We start from the raw sequence: 23,164 nt of genomic DNA, 5'->3' as shown, positions 1-23,164 counted from the left end.
AAGTCTCTAACACAGGATTTAGAATACTTATTCACTGCCATGATTTAAAAGTCAAATTGGTAGATGACATGAGAAAATTCAGAAAAATATGGCAGCTTTTAGGTCCCAGATGCGATGTTATTCTCAAATTTGCAGTGTTCTAAGAACCAGGGAAACATCAGTGTTCTAAAGAAGGAAAAAATTTGACAGTTTTATTCCTTAGCTCACAAATCACTTTTGCTTTGCTCTTTTAAAATTCTTACCTGATGGCAGCCCAGAGATGGGTCAACTTTGGCAATATGGCAGTGATTGAAGCAGCAGCTTACTTTTATCAGCGGATCTCTAAATCTTTGAATATTTTTGGAGAAAATACTAACATTCCACTATCATCATATTTTTATTTACTGACTGCATGGCTATAGAGTAGGACATCTGGAAACTCTCTGACTACTCCTGTCTACTGCTTAAAATGAGCTGCAACCACGCTATCCTATGTGTGTGGGACCGACTGTTACAATGTTAAGTAACAATACTAGGACAGAGTATAATAATTCTACCTCATTGTTTTTCCTGTAGGATTTACTTACTAAAGATTAACTTAATGACTATAACTCAAAGGCGATATTTTGTTTAACTGGTGTAATGAAAAGTGTGGATATTCTGCCTTCAGTCTGTATTACTCATTGTTACTTCTTCTAGAAATGTGTACCAAGTAGAAACTCCTAGGAGGTTGAGGCTTCACTAGGTATAGTCATGCAGGACCTGCAGAGAACCCAGCTCTCTGTGGTTCCTTCTAAGTGGGGAGCTGGCCCTAAAGCAGTTAATGTCCTTAACATGGTTTGGCATTCTGTTCCCAAGGACCCTTCCCTACAAAAGTTTTCCTTACCATTTACTCGTAAGTGCAATAAATAAAAGAATATGTTTTAAATATAGCAAGTAGCAGGGAATTATCAGGGAACCCAGAGCAGTATACTTTCAAAAATCAATCCTAAGAATTAATTACAAAATGGAAGTATATCCTAAAGGTAAATACATAACTTTATAGTTAAAAAGAGGCTCAAATCCCACCCCTGCCACTTTCTAGGTACATGACCTTGAAGAAGTTACCATTGTGTTCATATCTATAGAATGGCAACAGTAATTCCTATGTGAAAAACATATCGGCAGGAATAAATATGGAAATGACTTATTTTAGCTATTAATATTAGTCAACATACTTTCTGGACATCTCAAGCTTAGTAAGGCCAAGTAAAATTTTTTGACTTCTGTCCACCCTAATCTCCATAAATTGTTCTCTGTCCCTGATTTCACAGTTGCTAAAGATAAACCTTGTTATCACTCTTCATTCCTCTTTCTCTGTACTCCGCATTCAACAGGTCCATTGACAAGTAGACTCTGCCTCAAAAAATGTCCTGAATTTATCCACTTTTCTTCATTTCCACTACCACCACTTTAGTCTAAGCCAGGGCTGATGTGAGAGCTTCCTAATTGCATTTCTTCCCACAGTACCTTCTCCAACAAGCAACTAATGAACCTTAAAACCATAACTTAAATCGTCATGCCCTGTCGCTTACTTAGACGCAAGAGGGAAGAGATATGGGAACATATGTATATGTATAACTGATTCACTTTGTTGTAAAGCAGAAACTAACACACCATTGTAAAACAATTATACCCCAATAAAGATGTTAAAAAAACCACAAAACCTTCAATGATTTCCAAGAAGAAAAACTATATTTCTTACCATTGACCACATGGCATTAAATGACCTGACCTCTGTCCACCTATCTGACTCCTTCTGTCACCAACCCCTGGCTGCCGTTATCATGTGCCACCATTGGCCATTGTCACCTCCCGACTCTGTGTTCAGTATCTTCATGTTGGTTTGGCTGAAATTGGCCAATGCAGGAGTATTTACACCACAGAAGTCAGCAAACTTACAAATCAGGTGACTTGCTTCTGGAGAGCAGTTGCTAAACATTTATTGCAAATGGCCAGTGCCAGTTAACCTGGCCCCTTTATAAATGCTAACCTTTTCCTGCCCCTGGCCCTTTGCATTTGCACTTGTTTTCCATTCATGTCTTGGTCATTTTGTCATTACCTCTAGGTAAAATGTCAACTTCTCAGAGAGGACTTATCTGACTACCAATCTAGGGTCCCACTTCCCATCTCTCCAGCGTCTCTATCACTTTAGCTTGTTGTGGTTTCTTCTTAACACTACTTGCTGTCTAAAATTATATGCTCATATAGAACATAATGGATCTGAGTATGTATAGTTTGTTTACCCCATCAATAGCTGCTATCCTTCCAGTAGCATGTAAGCTTCCTAAGTCTTGTTCAAAACTGAATTCCCAGAAACACTCCGAACAGAACCTGTCACATAGCACTTGCTTGACAGCATTTATTGAATGAATGAATGACTTAATGTGTGAAAAGTGATGATAATTAGTTATCAATTAATCAACATCCTGTTATTTTAATATGTAACTGTTATTTCATATTCATTTACCATACTTATATTTATTTTGTTATTATGTATTTAATCGCTTGCAGATTTTTCAAGGGAACTACCAAAAGGAAAAGTGCCAATATTTTTTAACTCACGGCTGAAATTCCAGAAGTTTTTGCTGCATTGGTTGTGGTCATTCAAATTGACCCCTGCTTTGAAAAGCAGTGCAAGTGTTTTAAGGCTGTGTAGTGTTTAGTGTGATGTGATAAATTGCAGTCATATGTAAGGACCCACTGAAGCATTTTATGGCTTTAATTCACTTTCAAATGCTTAAAATACTGCTTGAGCTATATTCTCATGACTCTCCCCTGAACCTTCTGGCTCTTATTCAATTCTGTTATCTTGTAGATGTTTCTAGGTAGGTCTTATCTCTACTTTGTGCTGTGCTGCCTACCTTTTCTTACTCTGGTTCACTAACTCAGAATCTGCATAAACAGACACTGTGCTTTTGAAGCGTTTCAGCATTTGGCGATTCTCTTATATCTGGGCTTCCCAAAGCAAAAAGCAAAAAAATGTGAGCCTTCCATATCTCCTAAATACCCAACACCTTTTTTCTTTCTTTCTTTTTTTGTTTTTTTGCGGTACGCGGGCCTCTCACTGTCGTGGCCTCCCGTTGCGGAGCACAGGCTCCGGGCCCGTGGCTCACCAGCGTAGCCGCTCCGCGGCATGTGGGATCTTCCAGGACCGGGGCACGAACGCGTGTCCCCTGCATCGGCAGGCGGACTCTCAACCACTGTGCCACCAGGGAAGCCCCCACCCAACACCTTTTTAGCTACAATAAAATATATCCTATATGTGGTATTTGGCTTCACATAGCTTGATACTAGAGGCCTATGATTCTTCACGTTAATGTAATATGAAAACTTTTGCTTGTTTTGAGTTTTGTTATGAAGATTTTGGTATTTAGACAAGCTATTCTAACAGATATGTATCTATATATGTAATTTTCCAGGTCTCTTAGAATTTTTTTTAACCTTCGATGATCTTCTGCCCTCACCAGTAAATTCAGAGTCTGTGAGCCATTAAAATTTGCTAGTACTCTTGCAAGGAACTGAATTATATACAAGAAAGCAGTAAAACAAAATGATGTGACAATAAGGGGTTATTGCATTTGTAACACAGTGTGTAATATGGAAGGATTTTAAAATAGAACTAGAAATGAAAAAATTCTAAGCTAGAAAAATCTGACTTAAAATGATAATTTCATAGCCAGTAGACTTCTTGGAGATGAGCCAGTCCATTTCCTTTATTTTTGAGAAACAGAACTGAGGCCTGCGATAATTTGGCCATTTGCCAGAGCTTTGCACACCCGGAGGGTGGCAGCGTCAGGAGCAACATCCAGGATTTCTGCCTTTCCACCGAGTTCTTGCTCACTTATACTGTATCCAAAAAATCAGGATCTTATGACTGTCTGCACAACGTAGATTTCCAAAAACGCGATTTTAAGAAAGCTTTTCTTCTTTGCATCTTCTATGCTATTCCTTGTACTCTAATGAACAAAACGTTCTACGGTTATTTTTCTTTTTCCAAGTACATAAATAAATGTTTCACAATATTTTAAGTAAGTCAAATCAATTGGAATCAGTAATTTCAATAGTGATTGTTTGAAAATGAGCTTCAGTTTAGGCACTGTTCAAATTAAATTGCTAAGTAGGAGAAGATATAAAAAATTCATTAGACTTTACAGGTCGAAGATGATAATATTGCCAAATATCCCTGCCAGTTGTCATTTTGTATGTATTAAAACGAAGCTATGATGGTAATTTAGTAGACCTTATGAGTGAATTATGATTAGAGTCAGTGAGACTCATATGCTTCTATGGGCTGTATTGATGTGTAAAAAGCATCTTGACAATGTTTTGTCAGAAAATATTTATGGAGCAGTCTCTCCCAGGTATTCTTCTAGGAACTGCAGATACAGTGGTGGAAAAAATGACAGTCTCTGTCTTCACAGAAGTTACATTCTAGTCAGAAAGATAGACAAAATATAATATGTAGGCCTAGAGTTATATGAGATGCTATGAAGTTAAATGAAGCAGGTTAAGTGGCTAGCAAAATAGGAATTGGAGGTATTATTTTTGATAGCAGTCAGGACAGTGAAAGGTGAAGAACTGGGTAAACTTGTAGATGAAACAGCCCGGAGGCAGAGATCAAGTTGGCTATATCTAAAGAAGAGCTAGAGGGTGTAGATGGCTGCACCAGAGTAAAAGAGAGGAAGAGTCTTGGAAGATGAGGTAGGCAGAGGCTGGATCATCTAAACTTTTTAGGCCAGGGTAAGGAGCTTTAATTTTATTCAAAGAGTGAGGCCAAGTCTCATTAAAGCTTTGGACAGGGGAGTGACAGGGGATTTTGGAGAGATCTGGCTTTGTGGAGAAGAGATCTGGTTTTGTGGCAGTGGTGAAGACAGCAGTGAGAATAGAGATGGTGATTTAAAGGCCATGACAGCAAATCCCTGAGAGTGTTTGAAATTAGAGACAGTGTGGAGGTGGTGTGAATGAGCTAATATTTTATCCATGTTGAAGGTTGAGCCAATAGGACTTGATGATGGAACTGGAGGTACAGGACATTAGGAAAAGAGACAAATCCATCATGAGTCCTAGAAAATTGGCCAGAGAAATTTGGGGATGTTAAAACAAAAGTTTTTTTTTTTTCCTCCGCGCCACGCGGCATGTGGGATCTTATTTCCCTGGCAGCCAGGGATGGGACCCACGTCCCCTGCATGGAAACACAGAGTCTTAACCACTGGGCGACCAGGGAAGTCCCACAAAAGTTTTTTAGGGTGGATTATCCTTAATTATTTTTTGGATATATTGTATTTTAGACATCATGAGATCTCCAGTGGAGATGTCAGGTAGATAGATATAAAAGCTTAGTTCCCAGAAAAGATGTTTGAGTAGAGATACAACTTGGGCAGTCAAACTTTAGAGGATATTCATTCTGTGCATGCTGAGTGCTTGTATATACCAGAGTTTGTATTATAGTATCTCATTTAATCTCATAACTGCCTTGTAAATTGGATTCCAATATTAGGGATTAAAAGTAAAACAAAAACAAAACTGAGAAGGTTTGCAACTTGATTTAGGTCTGCAGCTGTTAATCAGTGGAAATAGGATTTGAAGCCACTAAACCTGATCAAGGAGACCATTTTTTAACCATTACTCAGTTTCCCACATATTAGTTCATCTACCATATTATGTCTTATGTAAAACATGTTTAAAGAGTTTATTATCTTTGGGTTAAATATTATTTTTATATTAAAAAGAGCACTGGTTTTTGCACCAAAGGAAAAAAAAAAGGAAAGAAACAAATTTTGGCTCTCTGCCATTAAGACAGCAAGTAAAATAAAAATATTCATGAATTCAAAATCAAAGGATTGCTGTTCTCATCAGATCAGGAAATGAATATCCAAGGGTTTTATAGAGTGCAAATCAAATGTTAAATATTATACTAAGAATATACAGTATGTACAATATACACATACATGCACATACAATAAGTCAATTGGGCTGTATGTGTATTTACATTTAATTTGGGGGTGGGAGATTAATCTGTGTACCAATTAAATACATTACCTTTATTTATCTGTTCTCAGTCTAATATACTAAAGGAATATAGAGATATTCTGGCTATAGATTTGGCCAAAAAGTCTGGTAATGAACTGTCTATGTGTTAGCATAATTAATAGGTCTGAGGGGAAAAGTTCAGTTATTAACATTCCTAATTAAAGGCATTTATCATCTGACTGAAAGAGGGAATAAACTTCATTCTTATGCAGGGATTGGAAATTACTTTTTGATGGAGGGGATACATGATGCTTTTGCAAAAGTTAATCCTAAAATCTAAAAGGGCTAATCACTATGCTTTATTTTCTTGGTGAGGATATGATGACATTTAAATTAATACTATCTGTCACATTGTTCAGCTGAGAGGGTCACAGCATTGCAAATGTCTCTATAATCAAAAGAGAGGTCATAAATGTGGCATATCATATTTTAGATCTGAAGAGAGTTGTTTTTTAACTGTTCCAGGAAGATTGCATTTGTCAGTGTTATTTGTGGGAAGATGTTGAAGAAGAGCTTGCCTTGTCTGTTATGAAGAACATTTTTAATAATGAAAATTGCTTGGGAACTTTCCATAAGGCACCAATGATTTCATAAATCAGATTGCGCTAGGGTAATCTTCAACTACCAGAAATCACTTGCATTTCACTTAATTATATATTTAAGTTGAAGGAAGTTTTGGTTATTTCCATTGGAGTATTTGTCTTAGATGAGAATTTTGTTTCAAAGGTTGATAACTGGTTATTGTTTTACTTCCTCTTATTTCTAGTAAGTTTTTGTATAAAATCTGTTAGCAACTAAGTATTATCATAAATCATTTATTTAAATAATTTTCTTTAAATCAGCTACTCTTTAGTAGGAACAGTTCTTCCTACATAGAATTTCATTTGTATATTCATAAGATAAAAATACAAAAAGAAAGATGATCTAACTTCCAAAACTCCACTAAATAAGATCTAGAATTGCCATCATGTTGCACAGAATTAAAATTTGATAATTTCAGTCTACTTTTCATTTACTCAATTTAAGCTATAAATCTGAGTAGACAAAGGAAACCCAAGCTTGAAATGGAAACAAACAATTTGAAGTATTAAAGAGAATGTTTATATTACCTAAAGGATAAATATTAAACCTAATACAAAATAATGTCAGCTTACTATGAGGAAATTTTTTCTTTTCAAAAATCTGCTAAATTTTATCTTGTCAAAACTTGATCTTATTTTGTGGCCTATCTTGATAATTATTCCATAATATATTAATTTGATATTTTCAGTAGGCAAGTAGGCAGGAAGCAGGTTGTATTTCAAATTTGGTGGTAGCCTCTCGTATTTCAGAGTTTCAACGTGTGTTGAGAGGTTGTCTTTTAAAATGTTCTCCAAAAAGTAACTCCTCATGACATGCTTTGTGTGGGGGATACAATATTTAGTTTCCATTACATTTTATTACTTTATAAACTCTTTTTATAAGTAGATCTTTATTGGAGTATAATTGCTTCACAATACTGTGTTAGTTTCTGTTGTACAGCAAAGTGAATCAGCCACATGCATACACATGTCCCCATATCCCCTCCCTCTAGACCCTTCCTCCCACCCTCCCTATCCCACCCCTCTAGGTGGTCACAAAGCACAGAGCTGATCTCCCTGTGCTATGTTGCTGTTTCCCACTAGCTATCTATTTTACATTCGGTAGTGTATATATGTCAATGCTACTATCACTTCGCCCCAGCTTCCCCCTCCCACCCCGTGTCCTCAAGTCCATTCTCTACATCTGAGGCTTTATTCCTGCCCTGCCACTAGGTTCATCAGTAGCATGCAGTAAATGCATATTTCTCACAGTAAGTAAGCCGTTCCCTGAAAATGTATTGAAAGCCATTCAATATTAACATTAAATTATGTGGTTAGATTTAAATCCAGAAAATACTTGAAGCAAGTAAGTATATAACATTTTAAATATGACCATCAGCTTTTATCTTAAAATTTTCATTTTATAATATATTACTGCTAATTAGTTTTATAAATATGTTTATATAAATTAGGTATATACACATTAGGTAACATTTTATTTTTAATCATTTCTCAGGAATCTTTATCAAAAACACTGTATTTCCTTAATATAAATTCCTATACTAAATAGAGGCGACAAGTAAAACTAAAGAAAGAACTTAGTAATGTTATGAAAATGAGACTGAAAAGTGGCCCACAATATAAATGTACTTAATGCCGCCGAACTGTACATTTAAAAATGGTAAAAAAGGTAAATTTTATGTTACATGAATATATAATGCAAGAACTGCATGCAAGAACAAATCGGCTTTGTTGCAAAGCAACAAATTTCAGTTCAGCAAAAATACTATTTCGGCTGAATAGTTGTTCAAGTTTCAAGAAAGTATGTTTAATTTATAGGGTCTAACAAATGTAAAATGTCTGCAGTTTGAACTTTAATTAGATGGTTAGGCTCATTCATTACACTTATTAAAGATGTATTTTCTGATAGAGCATCTGCCTGAAACGTTTTCTTTTTAAAATCTTTTTTTTTTTAACATCTTTATTGGAGTAAAATTGCTTTACAATGGTGTGTTAGTTTCTGCTTTATAACAAAGTGAATCAGCTATACATATAGATATATCCCCATATCTCCTCCCTCTTGCGTCTCCTTGCCACCCTCCCTATCCCACCCCTCTAGGTGGTCACAAAGCACCGAGCTAATATCCCTGTGATATGCGGCAGCTTCCGACTAGCTATCTATTTTACATTTGGTAGTATATATAAGTCCATGCCACTCTCTCACTTCGTCCCAACTTACCCTCCCCCCCACCCCGTATCCTCAACTCCATTCTCTACATCTGTGGCTTTATTCCTGTCCTGCTCCTAAGTTCTTCAGAACCATCTTTCTTTCTTTTTTTTTAAGATTCCATACATATGTGTTAGCATACGGTATTTGTTTTTCTCTTTCTGACTTACTTCACTCTGTATGACAGACTCTAGGTCCATCCACCTCACTACAAATAAATCGATTTCGTTTCTTTTTATGGCTGAGTAATATTCCATTGTATATATGTGCCACATCTTCTTTATCCATTCATCTGTTGATGGACACTTAGGTTGCTTCCATGTCCTGGCTATTGTAAATAGAGCTGCAATGAACATTGTGGTACATGACTCTTTTTGAATTATGGTTTCCTCCGGGTATATGCCCAGTAGTGGGATTGCTGGGTCATGTGGTAGTTCGATTTTTAGTTTTTTAAGGAACCTCCATACTGTTCTCCATAGTGGCTATAACAATTTACATACCCACCAACAGTGCAAGAAGGTTCCCTTTTCTCCACATCCTCTCCAGCATTTATTGTTTCTAGATTTTTTGATGATGGCCATTCTGACCAGTGTGAGGTGGCACCACATTGTGGTTTTGATTTGCATTTCTCTAATGATTAGTGATGTTGAGCATCCTTTCATGTGTTTGTTGGCAATCTGTATATCTTTTATGGAGAAATGTCTATTTAGGTCTTCTGCGCATTTTTGGATTGCATTGTTTGTTTTTTTGATATTGAGCTGCATGAGCTGCTTGTGAATTTTGAAGATTAATCCTTTGTCACTTGCTTCATTTGCAAAACTTTCTCCCATTCTGAGGGTTGTTTTTTTGTCTTGTTTATGGTTTCCTTTGCTGTGAAAAAGCGTTTAAGTTTCATTAGTGCCCATTTGTTTGTTTCTGTTTTTATTTCCATTTCTCTAGGAGGTGAGTCAAAAAGGATCTTGCTGTGATTTATGTCAAAGAGTGTTCTGCCTGTGTTTTCCCTCTAAGAGTTTTACAGTGTCTGGCCTTACATTTAGGTCTTTAATCCATTTTGAGTTTATTTTTGTATATGGTGTTAAGGAGTGTTCTAATTTCATTCTTTTACATGCAGCTGTCCAGTTTTCCCAGCACCACTTATTGAATAGGCTGTCTTTTCTCCATGGTATATTCTTGCCTCCTTTATCAAAAATAAGCTGACCATATGTGCGTGGGCTTACTCTGGGCTTTCTATCCTGTTCCATTGATCTATATTTCTGTTTTTGTGCCAGTACCTTACTGCCTTGATTACTGTAGCTTTGTAGTATAGTCTGAAGTAAGGGAGCCTGATTCCTCCAGCTCCGTTTTTCTTTCTCAAGATTGCTTTGGCTGTTCGGGGTCTTTTTTGTTTCCATACAAATTGTGAAACTTTTTGTTCTAGTTTTGTGAAAAATGCCTTTGGTAGTTTGATAGGGATTGCACTGAATCTGTAGATTGCTTTGGGTAGTATAGTCATTTTCACAACGTTGATTCTTCCAATCCAAGAACATGGTATATCTATCCATCTGTTTGTATCATCTTTAATTTCTTTCATCAGTGTCTTATAGTTTTCTGCATATAGCTCTTTTGTCTCCTTAGGTAGGTTTATTCCTAGATATTTTATTCTTTTTGTTTCAATGGTAAATGGAAGTGTTTCCTTAATTTCTCTTTCAGATTTTTCATCATTAGTGTATAGGAAAGCAAGAGATTTGTGTGCATTAATTTTGTATCCTGCTACTTTACGAAATTCGTTGATTAGTTCTAGTAGTTTTCTGGTAGCATATTTAGGATTCTCTATGTATAGTATCATGTAATCTGCAAACAGTGACAGCTTTACTTCTTCTTCTCCGATTTGGATTCCTTTTTTTTTTCTTTTTCTCTGATTGCTGTGGCTAAAACTTCCAAAGCTACGTTGAATAATAGTGGTGAGACTGGACAACCTTGTCTTGTTCCTGATGTTAGTGGAAATGGTTTCATTTTGTTCACCATTGAGAATGATGTTGACCTAGTTTTGTCATATATGACCTTTATTATGTTGAGGTAAGTTCCCTCTATGTCTACTTTCTGGAGAGTTTTTATCATAAATGGGTGTTGAATTTTTTCAAAACCTTTTTCTGCATCTATTGAGACGATCATATGGTTTTTATCCTTTAATTTGTTAATATGGTTTCTCACACTGATTGATTTGCATATATTGAAGAATTGTTGCATTCCTGGGATAAATCCCACTTGATCATGGTGTATGATCCATATAATGTGCTGTTGGATTCCGTTTGCTAGTATTTTGTTGAGGATTTTTGCATCTATGTTCATCAATGATATTGGCCTGTAGTTTTCTTTCTTTGTGACATCTTTGTCTGGTTTTGGTATGAGGTTGATTGTGGCCTCATAGAATGAGTTTGGGAGTGTTCCTCCCTCTGCTATATTTTGGAAGAGTTTGAGAAGGAGAGGTATTAGCTCTTCTCTAAATGTTTGATAGAATTCACCTGTGAAGCCATCTGGTCCTGAGCTTTTGTTTGTTGAAAGATTTTTAATCACAGTCTCAATTTCAGTGCTTGTGATTCATCTGTTTACATTTTCTATTTCTTCCTGGTTCAGTCTCAGAAGGTTGTGCTTTTCTAAGAATTTGTCCATTTCTTCCAGGTTTTCCAATTTCTTGGCATATAGTTGCTTGTAGTAATTTCTCATGATCCTTTGTATTTCTGTAGTGTCAGTTGTTACTTCTTTTTCATTTCTAATTCTATTGATTTGAGTCTTCTCTCTTTTTTTCTTGATGAGTCTGGCTAATGGTTTATCAATTTTGTTTATCTTCTTAAAGAACCAGCTTTTAGTTTTATTGATCTTTGCTTTTGTTTCCTTCATTTCTTTTTCATTTATTTCTGATCTGATCTTTATGATTTCATTCCTTCTGCTAACTTTGGGTGTTTTTGTTCTTCTTTCTCTAATTGCTTTAGGTGTAAGTTTAGGCTGTTTATTTGAGATGTTTCTTGTTTCTTGAGGTAGGATTGTATTGCTATAGACTTGCCTCTTAGAATTGCTTTTGCTGCATCCCATAGGTCTTGGGTTGTCGTGTTTTCATTGTAATTTGTTTCTAGGTATTTTTTGATTTCCTCTTTGATTTCTTCACTGATCTCTTGGTTATTAAGTAGTGTATTGTTTAGCCTCCATGTGTTTGTATTTTTTACAGATCTTTTCCTGTAATTGATATCTAGTCTCATAGCGTTGTGGTCGGAAAAGATAATTGATATGATTTCAATTTTCTTAAATTTACTAAAGCTTGATTTGTGACCCAAGATATGATCTATCCTGGAGAATGTTCCATGAGCACTTGAGAAGAAAGTGTATTCTGTTGTTTTTGGATGGTTGTGCTATAAATAACAAGTCCATCTTGTTTAATGTATCATTTAAAGCTTGTGTTTCCTTATTTATTTTCATTTTGGATGATCTGTCCATTGGTTAAAGTGGGGTGTTAAATTCCCCCATTATGACTGTGTTACTGTCAATTTCCCCTTTTATGGCTGTTAACATTTGCCTTATGTATTGAGATGCTCCTATGTTGGGTGCATAAATGTTTACAATTTTTGTGTCTTCTTCTTGGATTGATCCCTTGATCATTATGTAGTGTCCTTCTTTGTCTCTTGTAATAGTCTTTATTTTAAAGTGTATTTTGTCTGATATGAGAATTGCTACTCCAGCTTCCTTTTGATTTCCATTTGCCTGGAATATCTTTTTCCATCCCCTCACTTTCAGTCTGTATGTGTCCTTAGGTCTGAAGTGGCTCTCTTGTAGACAACATATATAGAGGTCTTGTTTTTGTATCCATTCAGCCAGTCTATGTCTCTTGGTTGGAACATTTAATCCATTTACATTGACGGTAATTATCAATATGTATGTTCCTATTACCATTTTCTTAATTGTTTTGGGTTTGTTATTGTAGGTCATTTCCTTCTCTTGTGTTTCCTGCCTAGAGAAGTTCCTTTAGCATGTTTTATAAATCTGGTTTTGTGGTGCTGAATTCTCTTAGCTTTTGCTTGTCTGTAAATGTTTTAATTTCTCCATCGAATCTGAATGAGGTCCTTGCTGTGTAGAGTAATCTTGGTTGTAGGTTTCTCCCTTTCATCACTTTAAATATGTCCTGCCACTCCTTTCTGGCTTGTAGAGTTTCTGCTGAAAGAACAGCTCTTAACCTTATGGGGATTACCTTGTATATTATTTGTTGCTTTTCCCTTGCTGCTTTTAATATTTTTCTTTGTATTTTATTTTTGATAGTTTGATTAATATGTGTCTTGGTGTGTTTCTCCTTGGATTTATCCTGTATGGGACTCTACGTTTCCTGGACTTGATTGACTATTTCCTTTCCCATATTAAGGAAATTTTCAGCTCTAATCTCTTCATATATTATCTCAGTCCCTTTATTTTTCTCTTCTTCTTCTGGGACCTCTATGATTCGAATGTTGGTGCATTTAATGTTGGCCCAGATGTCTCTGAGACTGTCCTCAATTCTTTTCATTCTTTTTTCTTTATTCTGCTCTGCAGTAGTTATTTCCACTATTTTATCTTCCAGGTCACTTATCTGTTCTTCTGCCTCAGTTATTCTGCTATTGATTCCTTCCAGAGAATTTTTCATTTGATTTATTGTGTTGGTCATCATTGTTGGTTTGCTCTTTAGTTCTTCTAGGTCCTTGCTAAACATTTCTTGTATCTTCTCCATTCTGTTCCCAAGATTTGGATCATCTTTACTATCATTACTCTGAATTCTTTTGCAAGTAGACTGCCTATTTCCACTTCAGTTGTTTGGTCTGGTGGGTTTTTACCCTGCTCCTTCATCTGCTGTGTGTTTCTCTGTCTTCTCATTTTGCTTAACTTACTGTGTTTGGGGTGTCCTTTTCGCAGGCTGCAGGTTTGTAATTCCTGTTGTTTTTGGTGTCTGCCCCCAGTGGTTAAGGTTGGTTCAGTGGGTTGTGTAGGCTTCCTGGTGGAAGGGACTAGTGCCTGTGTTCTGGTGGATGAGGCTGGATCTTGTCTTTTTGGTGGGCAGGACCGTCTCTGTTGGTGTGTTCTGGAGTGTCTGTGACCTTATTATGATTTTAGGCAGCCTCTCTGCTAATGGGTGGGGTTGTGTTCCTGTCTTGCTAGTTGTTTGGCATAGGGTGTCCAGCACTGTAGCTTGCTGGTCATTGAGTGGAGCTGGGTCTTACCACTGAGATGACGATCTCTGGGAGACCTTTTGCTGTTTGATATTACGTGGAGCCTGGAAGTCTCTGGTGAACCAATGTCCTGAACTTGCCTCTCCCACCTCAGAGGCACAGGCCTAACACCTGGCTTGAGTACCATGACTCTGTGAGACACATGGCTCAGAAGAAAAGGGAGAAAGAAAGAAAGAAGAAAGAAAAAATAAAGTAAAGTAAAATAAAATAAAATAAAGTTTTTGAAATAAAAAATAATTATTAAAAATAAAAATATTAAAAAGTAATAAAGAAAAAAAAAAGAAAGAAGGGAGTAACCAAGCCAAAAAAGAAATCTACCAATGATAACAAGCATTACAAACTATACAGAAAGAGAAAAAAAAGAACAAGAAACAAAAATGGACAGACAGAACCTTAGGACAAATGGTAAAAACAAAGCTATACAGACAAAATCTCACACAGAAGCATACACATACACACTCACAAAAAGAGAAAAAGGAAAAAAAATATATATCTATATATATTAAAAAAAAAGGAGGAAGAGAGCCACCAAATCAATAAACAAATCGACCAATGATAATAAACTCTAAATACTAAACGAAGATAAACATAAAACCAGAAACCAGTCAGTAGCATACAGTAAACCCCAAGTCTACAGTTGCTCACAAAATCCACCGCCTCTATTTTGGGATGATTTGTTGTCTATTCAGCTATTCCAGAGATGCAGGGTACATCAAGTTGATTGTGGAGATTTAATCCGCTGCCCCTGAGGCTGCTGGGAGAGATTTCCTTTTCTGTTCTTTGTTCGCACAGCTCCCAGGGTTCAGCTTTGGATTTGGCCCCGCCTCTGTGTGTAGGTCGCCAGAGGGCGTCTCTTTCCCGCCCAGACAGGACAGAGTTAACGTAGCAGCTGATTAGGGGCTCTGGCTCACTCAGGCCGGGGAGAGGGAGAGGTACGGTATGTGGGGCGAGCCTGTGGCTTGCAGAGGCTCATGTAACATTGCAACAGCCTGAGCCACGCCAATTTTTCTCCTGGGGAAGTTGTCCCTGGATCACAGGACCCTGGCAGTGGTGGGCTCCATAGGTTCCTAGGAGGGGAGGTGTGGATAGTGACCTGTGCTTGCACACAGGCTTCTCTGTGGCTGCAGCAGCAGACTTAGCATCTCATGCCCATCTCTGGGGTCTGCGCTGATAACTGCAGCTCATGCCCATCTCTGGAGCTCGTTTAGGTGGTGCTCTGAATCTGCTCTCCTCGCACACCCTGAAACAATGGTCTCTCGCCTCCTAGGCAGTTCTAGACTTTTTCCCAGACTCCCTCCCATCTAGCTGTGGTGCACTAGCTCCCTTGAAGCTGTGTTCGTGCAGCCAACCCCAGTCCTCTCCCTGGGAATTGACCTCCGAAGCCCGAGCCTCAGCTCCCAGCCCCTGCCTGCCCTGGTGGTCAAGCAGACAAGCCTCTCGGGCTGGTGAGTGCTGGTGGGCACTGACCCTCTGTGCGGGAATCTCTCCACTTTGCCCTCTGCACCCCTGTTGCTGCGCTCTCCTCCATGGCTCCGAAGCTTCCCCCCGCCACCCCCGTCTCTGCCAGTGAAGGGGCTTCCTAGGGTGTGGAAACCTTTCCTCCTTCACAGCTCCCTCCCACTGGTGCAGGTCCCATCCCTATTCTTTTGTCTCTGTTTATTCTTTTTTCTTTTGCCCTCCCCAGGTATGTGGGGAGTTTCTTGCCTTTTGGGAAGTCTGAGGTCTTCTGCCAGCATTCAGTAGGTGTTCTGTAGGAGTTGTTCCACATGTAGATGTATTTCTGGTGTATCTGTGGGGAGGAAGGTGATCTCTGCGTCTTACTCCTCCTCCATCTTGAAGGTCTCCTCTTTTTAAAATCTTATTTTAAGTTTCCTTGAACTTTTTTTTTTTTTTGCGGTACGCGGGCCTCTCACTGTTGTGGCCTCTCCCGTTGCGGAGCACAGGCTCCGGACGCACAGGCTCAGCGGCCATGGCTCACGGGCCCAGCCCCTCTGCGGCATGTGGGATCTTCCTGGACCGGGGCACGAACCTGTGTCCCCTGCATTGGCAGGCGGACTCTCAACCACTGCGCCACCAGAGAAGCCCTATTTTGATATATTTGATCTTTTTAGGCCACTAGTGTTAAAAGGCAATACCAGTTTAATCATTTCCCAAATAAGAGTATAAAATATGACTCAGACGAGGCTTGGAACTTCCCAATTATAATGGACTATCAGAAGATTAAGCTGTGAACAGTCTGTGTGTGTGTGTGTGTGTGTGTGTGTGCGTGTGTGTGTGTATGCGTTTGTGTGTGAGATGTGTTTTTGCACATTTTAAAAAGTGCTTTTCAGAATCATACGTATTTTTTTCTATTTGCTCTAAAAATTTCAGAAGGTTCCTATCAATTTACCTATATTTATTTTATTTATATATATATACATATATACACAGATTATGATGTATACAATACATATAATTTTCATATATGAAATTTTAATTTAAATTTTAATTTAATATAAATTAAATTTAAAGTTCATTTAAATTTAAATTTACTCATTTAAATTTAAATTTACTCATTTAAAGTTTAAAGTAAATTTAAAGTAAATTTAAAGTTACTCATTAAACTTTAAATTTAAATTTAAAGTTCAAATTAAAATATAAATTTTAATTTAATATAAATTAAATTTAAAGTTCATTTTATCATCTGACCTCTGATCGTATTTCAAATGTCCACTGTACCCTCCTGACATCTACAATTATAAATTTCTGAGATCTTGTCCTTTTATTTCATTTGTTTCTTCAACCTCTTTCACTGGCTCACTGTCTTCTACCAGCAGCCTGTGTCATTACATCCTCCCTCTTCTTTCTGTTTGCCTCTGGTTCTCATAAATCAATTCCAGATGAAATCGAGTAATCTTGCCCTAGTACGCCACTACCTATATAATTCATCCTTATCAGATCTCTCCAAGCTAAACATTGGCCCCTGGTATTCTGATTCTTCTCATGGGATTCAGGATTAATTGGGACCCTCTGTTATAAGTAGTAGACTATCTCCAAAACTTTGACCTTTGTCGACAGTCTTGTTCTCTGACCCTGGCCATAGGCTAAAACCTATATTCCCAGATGTACATTTCTAGAACTGTTCAGCTTTTTGAACTTTCAGCCATGTAGTCACTAGATCAGATTTCCATACATTGAGTCAAAGGAGAAGTTAATAAACATTGAGGACAAGGTCTATTGGTATGCATTATGGTTTTATATAAAGATGAATTAAACAATTATTTCTTCTCTCAATTAGTTTGTAACTTAATAGAGAATATGGCAGAAGTACATTGATAAGAATAATAATATAGAGTAAAAATGTGCAATAAGAGTGGCATACTTTTATCTGAGCCTAATGAACTGAGAAAAGATATTTTTTTTAAGAGTTCAAAACTGATTTCCTTCTGCCACTATGGCTGAATGTAAATAAGTTGCTCAAATTCTTTGGGTCTAAAGTTCTTTATTTAAAAAATTAAATAGTAATACTTACTTCATGAATCTGTATATTAAATGAGTAATACATATATAAGATACTCATACATATATCTGTTATCAAATAAATGTTCAATAATAGGTATCTATAAATATATATGTGTATATGTATTTGCACAAATGTTTTTCAATTTATATATAAATATGTGGGCTAAGTTTACACAGAATAATTAAGACTTGAGTTTTTGACATACTAATATTGAGACTCTGGAACCAGCAGAAAGTTCTGGACCAAAGATAAAGTAATAGTGAACATCATGCAGCACTTCACATGGGCTATAACCAAAAGGATGTGGGGAAACAGGAACATAAGCACCAGGACCACTTTTTCACAGAGTTAAGAGGAAGGGTTCAAAAACAAGCAAACAAACACAGAAAAGCAACAAGAACAACAACAAAAACAAGACTTCATCACTCCATTAGGAGACGAGGAAGCACTAAAATCTGTGTGGACCAAGGACTAGGGAATTTGTGTCCTTCATCTGAGAAGAGTGTGTAGAGATGAGGCTTACTCACTTGAAATCCAGGGGCATTGCTGCTTTTTGTCCCTTGATTTCATCTCCCTGCCTAAAGCTGAGAGGAAGGGCCTTGTGGAGCTCCTGCTATAGTGGATAAGTCTGAGGCTGGAGTGAGGTGTGCGATGGAAAGCCCCACCCCCAAGAATAAATGAAAAATGTTTATTTCATTTCATTTCAACTCTGCCACTCCGAGGCAGAGTTCGGAGTAAGTTAAATCTCAGTAAAAGACTTAGAAATGTAGAATGTTGTCTTTGTGAAGTTTCCTTGTAAAACTTTAAAAGGTAAATAAGACCTTCATGCACATCCCCTGGGGCAACAAGAAAGTGAGACCGCTGTAGAGATTGTGCTTCACTCTATCAATTCTTGAAGAAAATAGGAAGAGAAGAACCCCAAGTGCTTTGAAAGTGGGCTGTGGCTGCTAATAAGAAGAGAAAAGGGGACTCTGGGCATGGTTCTTGGCTTAAGAAGATGTCCCATGTGGATATGGGATTACCTATGGGGCCATTTCTCAAGCCAGGCCCATCTGTTGTCACTGGTGCGCTTTTAAGATCTTGTGAAAAAATTATTCTCTGGTATGGAGATTGAACTTGCTGAATATTTTCCTGGGTAAACAATGTTTTGTTCTTTTTGCTTACTAATTCATAAAACACATTAGCAACAATATTTATGTAGTTTATAGACAAGGAAAGAAATCACATGTTCCTGACCAAATGAGTTAGACATCATTTTATGAGGTTTTCCATATGTGTGTCATCAGACACTTTAGAATACCAAAGATGAAACCTTTGTTTGGCAGTACTGTGTTATTTCTTAACAAGTTTAAACACTGTTGATTAGAGAGCATATCAGACATATTCAGGTCTTCTTTAAACTCTCACTGTAAATTTTTAGATTTTGCATTTTTAAACTTTCAATTCAACGTCTTCCACAAAGCTGTGAAAGTTTTGAAAGCTGAGTATCTCATATACTTATAACTACAAAAAAATCATTAAAAGAAAAGAATGATTCCAAATCTTTTCCTGAATAATATTATCATCGGATTGACTTGAAAGTTTTGTGGAGGAACAAAAATCCTGAGGACTAATGACACAGAAATCTGTAGGATTAAAAATGGACCTTTAAAAGGTCAATGTTCCATTTTTTTGTTTCTAAAACAAGTACAACAACAAAGAGTGCTATAGAATACATTTCAACTATGTACCAGCCACTATCCTAAGCATGTTACGTTCCCCTCAACACCTCTTTTGAGGTAGGTCCTATTTTCATTATTCCCATTTTGCATATAAGGAGACAGATTTAGTGAGTGGAGTACAATGTCAATAAAAGAGATAAAAGAGCCCTTCATGTCCTCTGGGACATTGATTTAGTTATCCCTTCTCTCAATTCATCAGATGTACAGCCTCCTTCCCATGATATCCCCTTCTGTCCACACAAAAGCACAGATATCCTCTAGTTATTTTTTTTAATGCAACCAGTGGGAGAAATACTAACATCATTCACATCATTAACTTCCATTTCATCAAACTGTATGTAATTAAACACATTCAAGAGCTTTAGGCCAAACATTGGCCAAAAATAATACCCCAGAAAAATTGATTTTGGTTTTAACATGTGCTATGAAAAATTCAAAATTCATGACCAGACTGTTGTCTCCAAATGCTCCACAAACAACCTCGACAATAGCTAGGGTCCCTCACAGAGGGACCTTTTTCTCTAGCTTGTGCCTCGTGCTGTTCTCGGGGATCGGCTTGCCCAGGGTCCCAGAGCATCTCACTGAGCAGTACCTGTCCAGCTGCTAACACCTTATGGCTTTTTGCCAGTAGTCAACAGCTCCGCATTCAAGTCAAATCCCAGCTCCATTCCCCACTAAGTCTGTGGCCCTAAAAATGTTGTTCAGCCTTTCTCTCAATTTACTTATATATAAAATGGAGATAAGAGTTGTACTAACTTATGAAGATTAGACAATGCAAGTAAACTTCTTCAACCAGTACTTGAATACCTAAAGACTCAGTAAATATTTGCAATTATCATTATTAATATGTTGAGTGAGATTTAAAATGTATTATTTTAATGTGCTTCCTCCTTCAGTGTTTATAACACTTCCAGATCTATTCTGGGTGTGAAATGTTTGTGACATCAGCCTACCATTGTTTAAGTGACTAGTAAAAAGGCAATTACTAGTAAAAAGGCAATTACAGTATTTTAACATTTGTAGTCGATTGTACAAAAAAAGCAAAAAGTGAGAACTAGTTTTCTTTCCTTTAATGTAAAATCAAACACCTAAAAAGTAGGATTTCTGCAGTCATGAATTTAAAAATATGTTAATGTAAATGGAATGCTTAATATAAATTATGTCACGGAGAAGGATATATATGGCAACAAAGGTCAGCTTGCAGCCTAAATTTAATTGCATAGGTTTCCGGGAGGTATCATGCCTCATTACACTGCCCAGTTCAAGTGGTCTTACACATTTTTTATCTAACGTAGAATTTGAGCTTCCTTACATAGAGCACAAAAATACCATATCACTAAAACCACTGCATTCCGTAATTTTCTAGTCTGTTGATTTTGGTTCCTATACATTTGAGCATAAAAGCTGATTGGTACTATGCCATCAATAATAACAATCTAATAGGAAAAAGTTTGAATAGTAGTAAGGAAATACTAGCAAATCACTAGAATATTATTATGAAAAAATAATATTGGAAGGCTGTGAATCTCAACACCATCCTGATACTAAAGAGCTACTCCATAAACATTTTACAGAGAAACAAATGAGCGAGAGAATGAATGGCTTTATTTACAAAATGTTGAGTACTGGAAATAAGTAGAATTTAAACTTCGTTTAACAGGAGATAATTTTATGGGAGAAAGAATAGTATCTTAAACAGAAAGTGAGAGTATCCAGGGCTTTATTTTATTGTACATAAATACAGTTAAACAGACTTTCATTATTTCTATTTAGAGAAATTAAAGTTTGAAAACTAATTTTGAAAACACAGCTAAGGACAGATGATTTGCCATTTACCTGTGGGACAACCCACAGAGTCTAACCAAATATATCATCTGATCTTCACCACAGAGTCTGCTAACCTTGTGTAGTACAGATCATGTACTCCAAGATTTTGTTAAATGCTAGGTTTTCACCATATGCTGATAACGGAACTGGAACAGGAAAAAAAAATGAATTGTTTCACATTTACCTTAAATATTAAGTAAATGCAATAAAAATGATTTCAAGTCAGCTCATTGACATAGTGTTATTTCCAGCAAGTGGAAGAGTTTTGATGTTAACTTGAAGCTTTCTTCTTTAAGATTTCTGCAAACAAATATTGGTTAGTACAGAAAAGGGGATTTAAAGGCCTCAGAAGCCCAGTTGAATTTTGTTGACAATAACATTGAGAGTCACATCTAGGAATACAGTTTTTAACTCTGCCTTGTCAGCTGGCCAGCTATTCCAGGCCCAGGCGTATTCTCCAAATCTGGCTTGAGCTACTTTACTGTAAGTGCCTCTTTTGTGGCATTTAAATGATATTGTTGTGTTCTGCATTGCTGAATCAGCACCTTTAAAATAGAATAAGAGGTTGATGTATTCCTTTTGTGCAGTATCACTAGGAAAGAGTTGGGATACTAGTCCCTAAATAAATTTTTTTTTTTCTTGTAACAACACTAAAAAATCACTCAATCACTTGCCTATGTGTTCACAAATTTTACTTTGGGATGTTTTCTAAATTCTCTTCCGTAGTTCTGTCTACAGCTAATTGTTAAGTTTGCTATTATTTTTGTTATTTATGAACATTAAGACTTGATTTTCTTTTCCTTCTAGGATCCCCTGCCCTGACCGGAACTGGAACTATCAATGTCATAGTGGATGATGTCAATGACAATGTCCCCACTTTTGCCAGTAAAATGTATTTCACAACAATTCCTGAAGATGACCCAACGGGGACAGATGTTTTATTGGTAAATGCCTCAGATGCTGATGCTTCAACAAATGCAGTTATCAGGTACATTTTTCTTTGTAAATTTTAATTATTTTTCTCATTAAACGTTAGTCTTTGGACTAAATGCACACAATGCTTCATTTTGCTGAAATTCTGTAGCATTAACTCATAGCCCAATTGTGGTTATCTATTGCTGAATAACCAACTATGCCTAAAATTAGGATTAAACAATAATGATTTTATGTATTGTTCTAAAATTTTATCTTATTCATTTTATTTATATTTTTATTGTATCTCATTATTTTGTAGTTGAGGAATTAGGGCACGGGTCAGTGGGAGATTCTTCTGCTTCTTGTGGTTGACTAGTGTCACTTATGGTATTTACCTGGTGACTCTGTCCTAGAGGGTCCAAGATGGCTTCACTCGCATGCCTGGTGGCTTGGCAGGGATGGCTGGAACTTTAGGCTCAGTTGGACCCCTTCTCTGATCATGCGATCTCAGAGCTTCTCAGTGTGGTTCTTCAGCAGGGTAGTTGGACTTCTTTATATGGTAGAAGAACCTCTGGGTTACAAGGACCTCAGGTGAAAGCTGCTAATGCTCTTAAAGGCCAGGCCTTGAAACGGCGTAGAATCACTTCCATAATACTCTCTTTGTCAAAGCAGCCATGGCCAGCCAAGAGTCCCCGGGCTAAAACCCATCGGTGAAAAGCCTTCAAACGACTGTGCCATCATATAGTCAGATATGATAAAAATCCATGCCATTTTTATCTTGCAAAAAACTATTATGTTCACTTTAAATTGACAGACAAATATTACAACTTAAATGAAAAATATTTTCACAGAATAGTAAGTTGTTATGCCAACCTAAATCTTATTTACTCTGGCTTGATATGTTTTTAATGGAATATATATTTTAGATGTTAATCACTCCTTGCTATTCATGGAATCCTGGAGAAAATCCACTTTTTCCTCTGGTTAACAGAGCTTTTATGTATTAATTTTTATATTGACTATTTAAGTATTACATATTTAAGTCATTTACCCAACTACTGATGGACTCTCTAAAAGCACAACCTTTTATGTGTGATGTTAATTTTCCCATATGGTCTAACATGATCTTTTACACAGCA

General features: G+C 36.8%; 1 protein-coding gene across 1 annotated transcript in view; it reads left to right on the top strand.

Moving 5' to 3' along the window:
• The window catches only part of FAT4 (FAT atypical cadherin 4), a 172,428-nt gene that overhangs the window by 100,463 nt on the left and 48,801 nt on the right, over positions 1-23,164 (top strand). The window contains exon 7 of the mRNA XM_022596265.3: positions 21,918-22,098. Coding sequence (XP_022451973.1) covers positions 21,918-22,098 — 181 coding nt within the window. The remainder of the gene's footprint in view (positions 1-21,917; positions 22,099-23,164) is intronic.

The sequence above is a fragment of the Delphinapterus leucas genome, chromosome 5 (genome assembly GCF_059928025.1).
Source record: "Delphinapterus leucas isolate spDelLeu-1000000601 "Yukka" chromosome 5, BTC_Dleu_Yukka2, whole genome shotgun sequence".
Taxonomy (NCBI): domain Eukaryota; kingdom Metazoa; phylum Chordata; class Mammalia; order Artiodactyla; family Monodontidae; genus Delphinapterus; species Delphinapterus leucas.
Note: the sequence above shows the minus strand (reverse complement) of the source record. Positions and strands in the feature narration are given on the sequence as shown.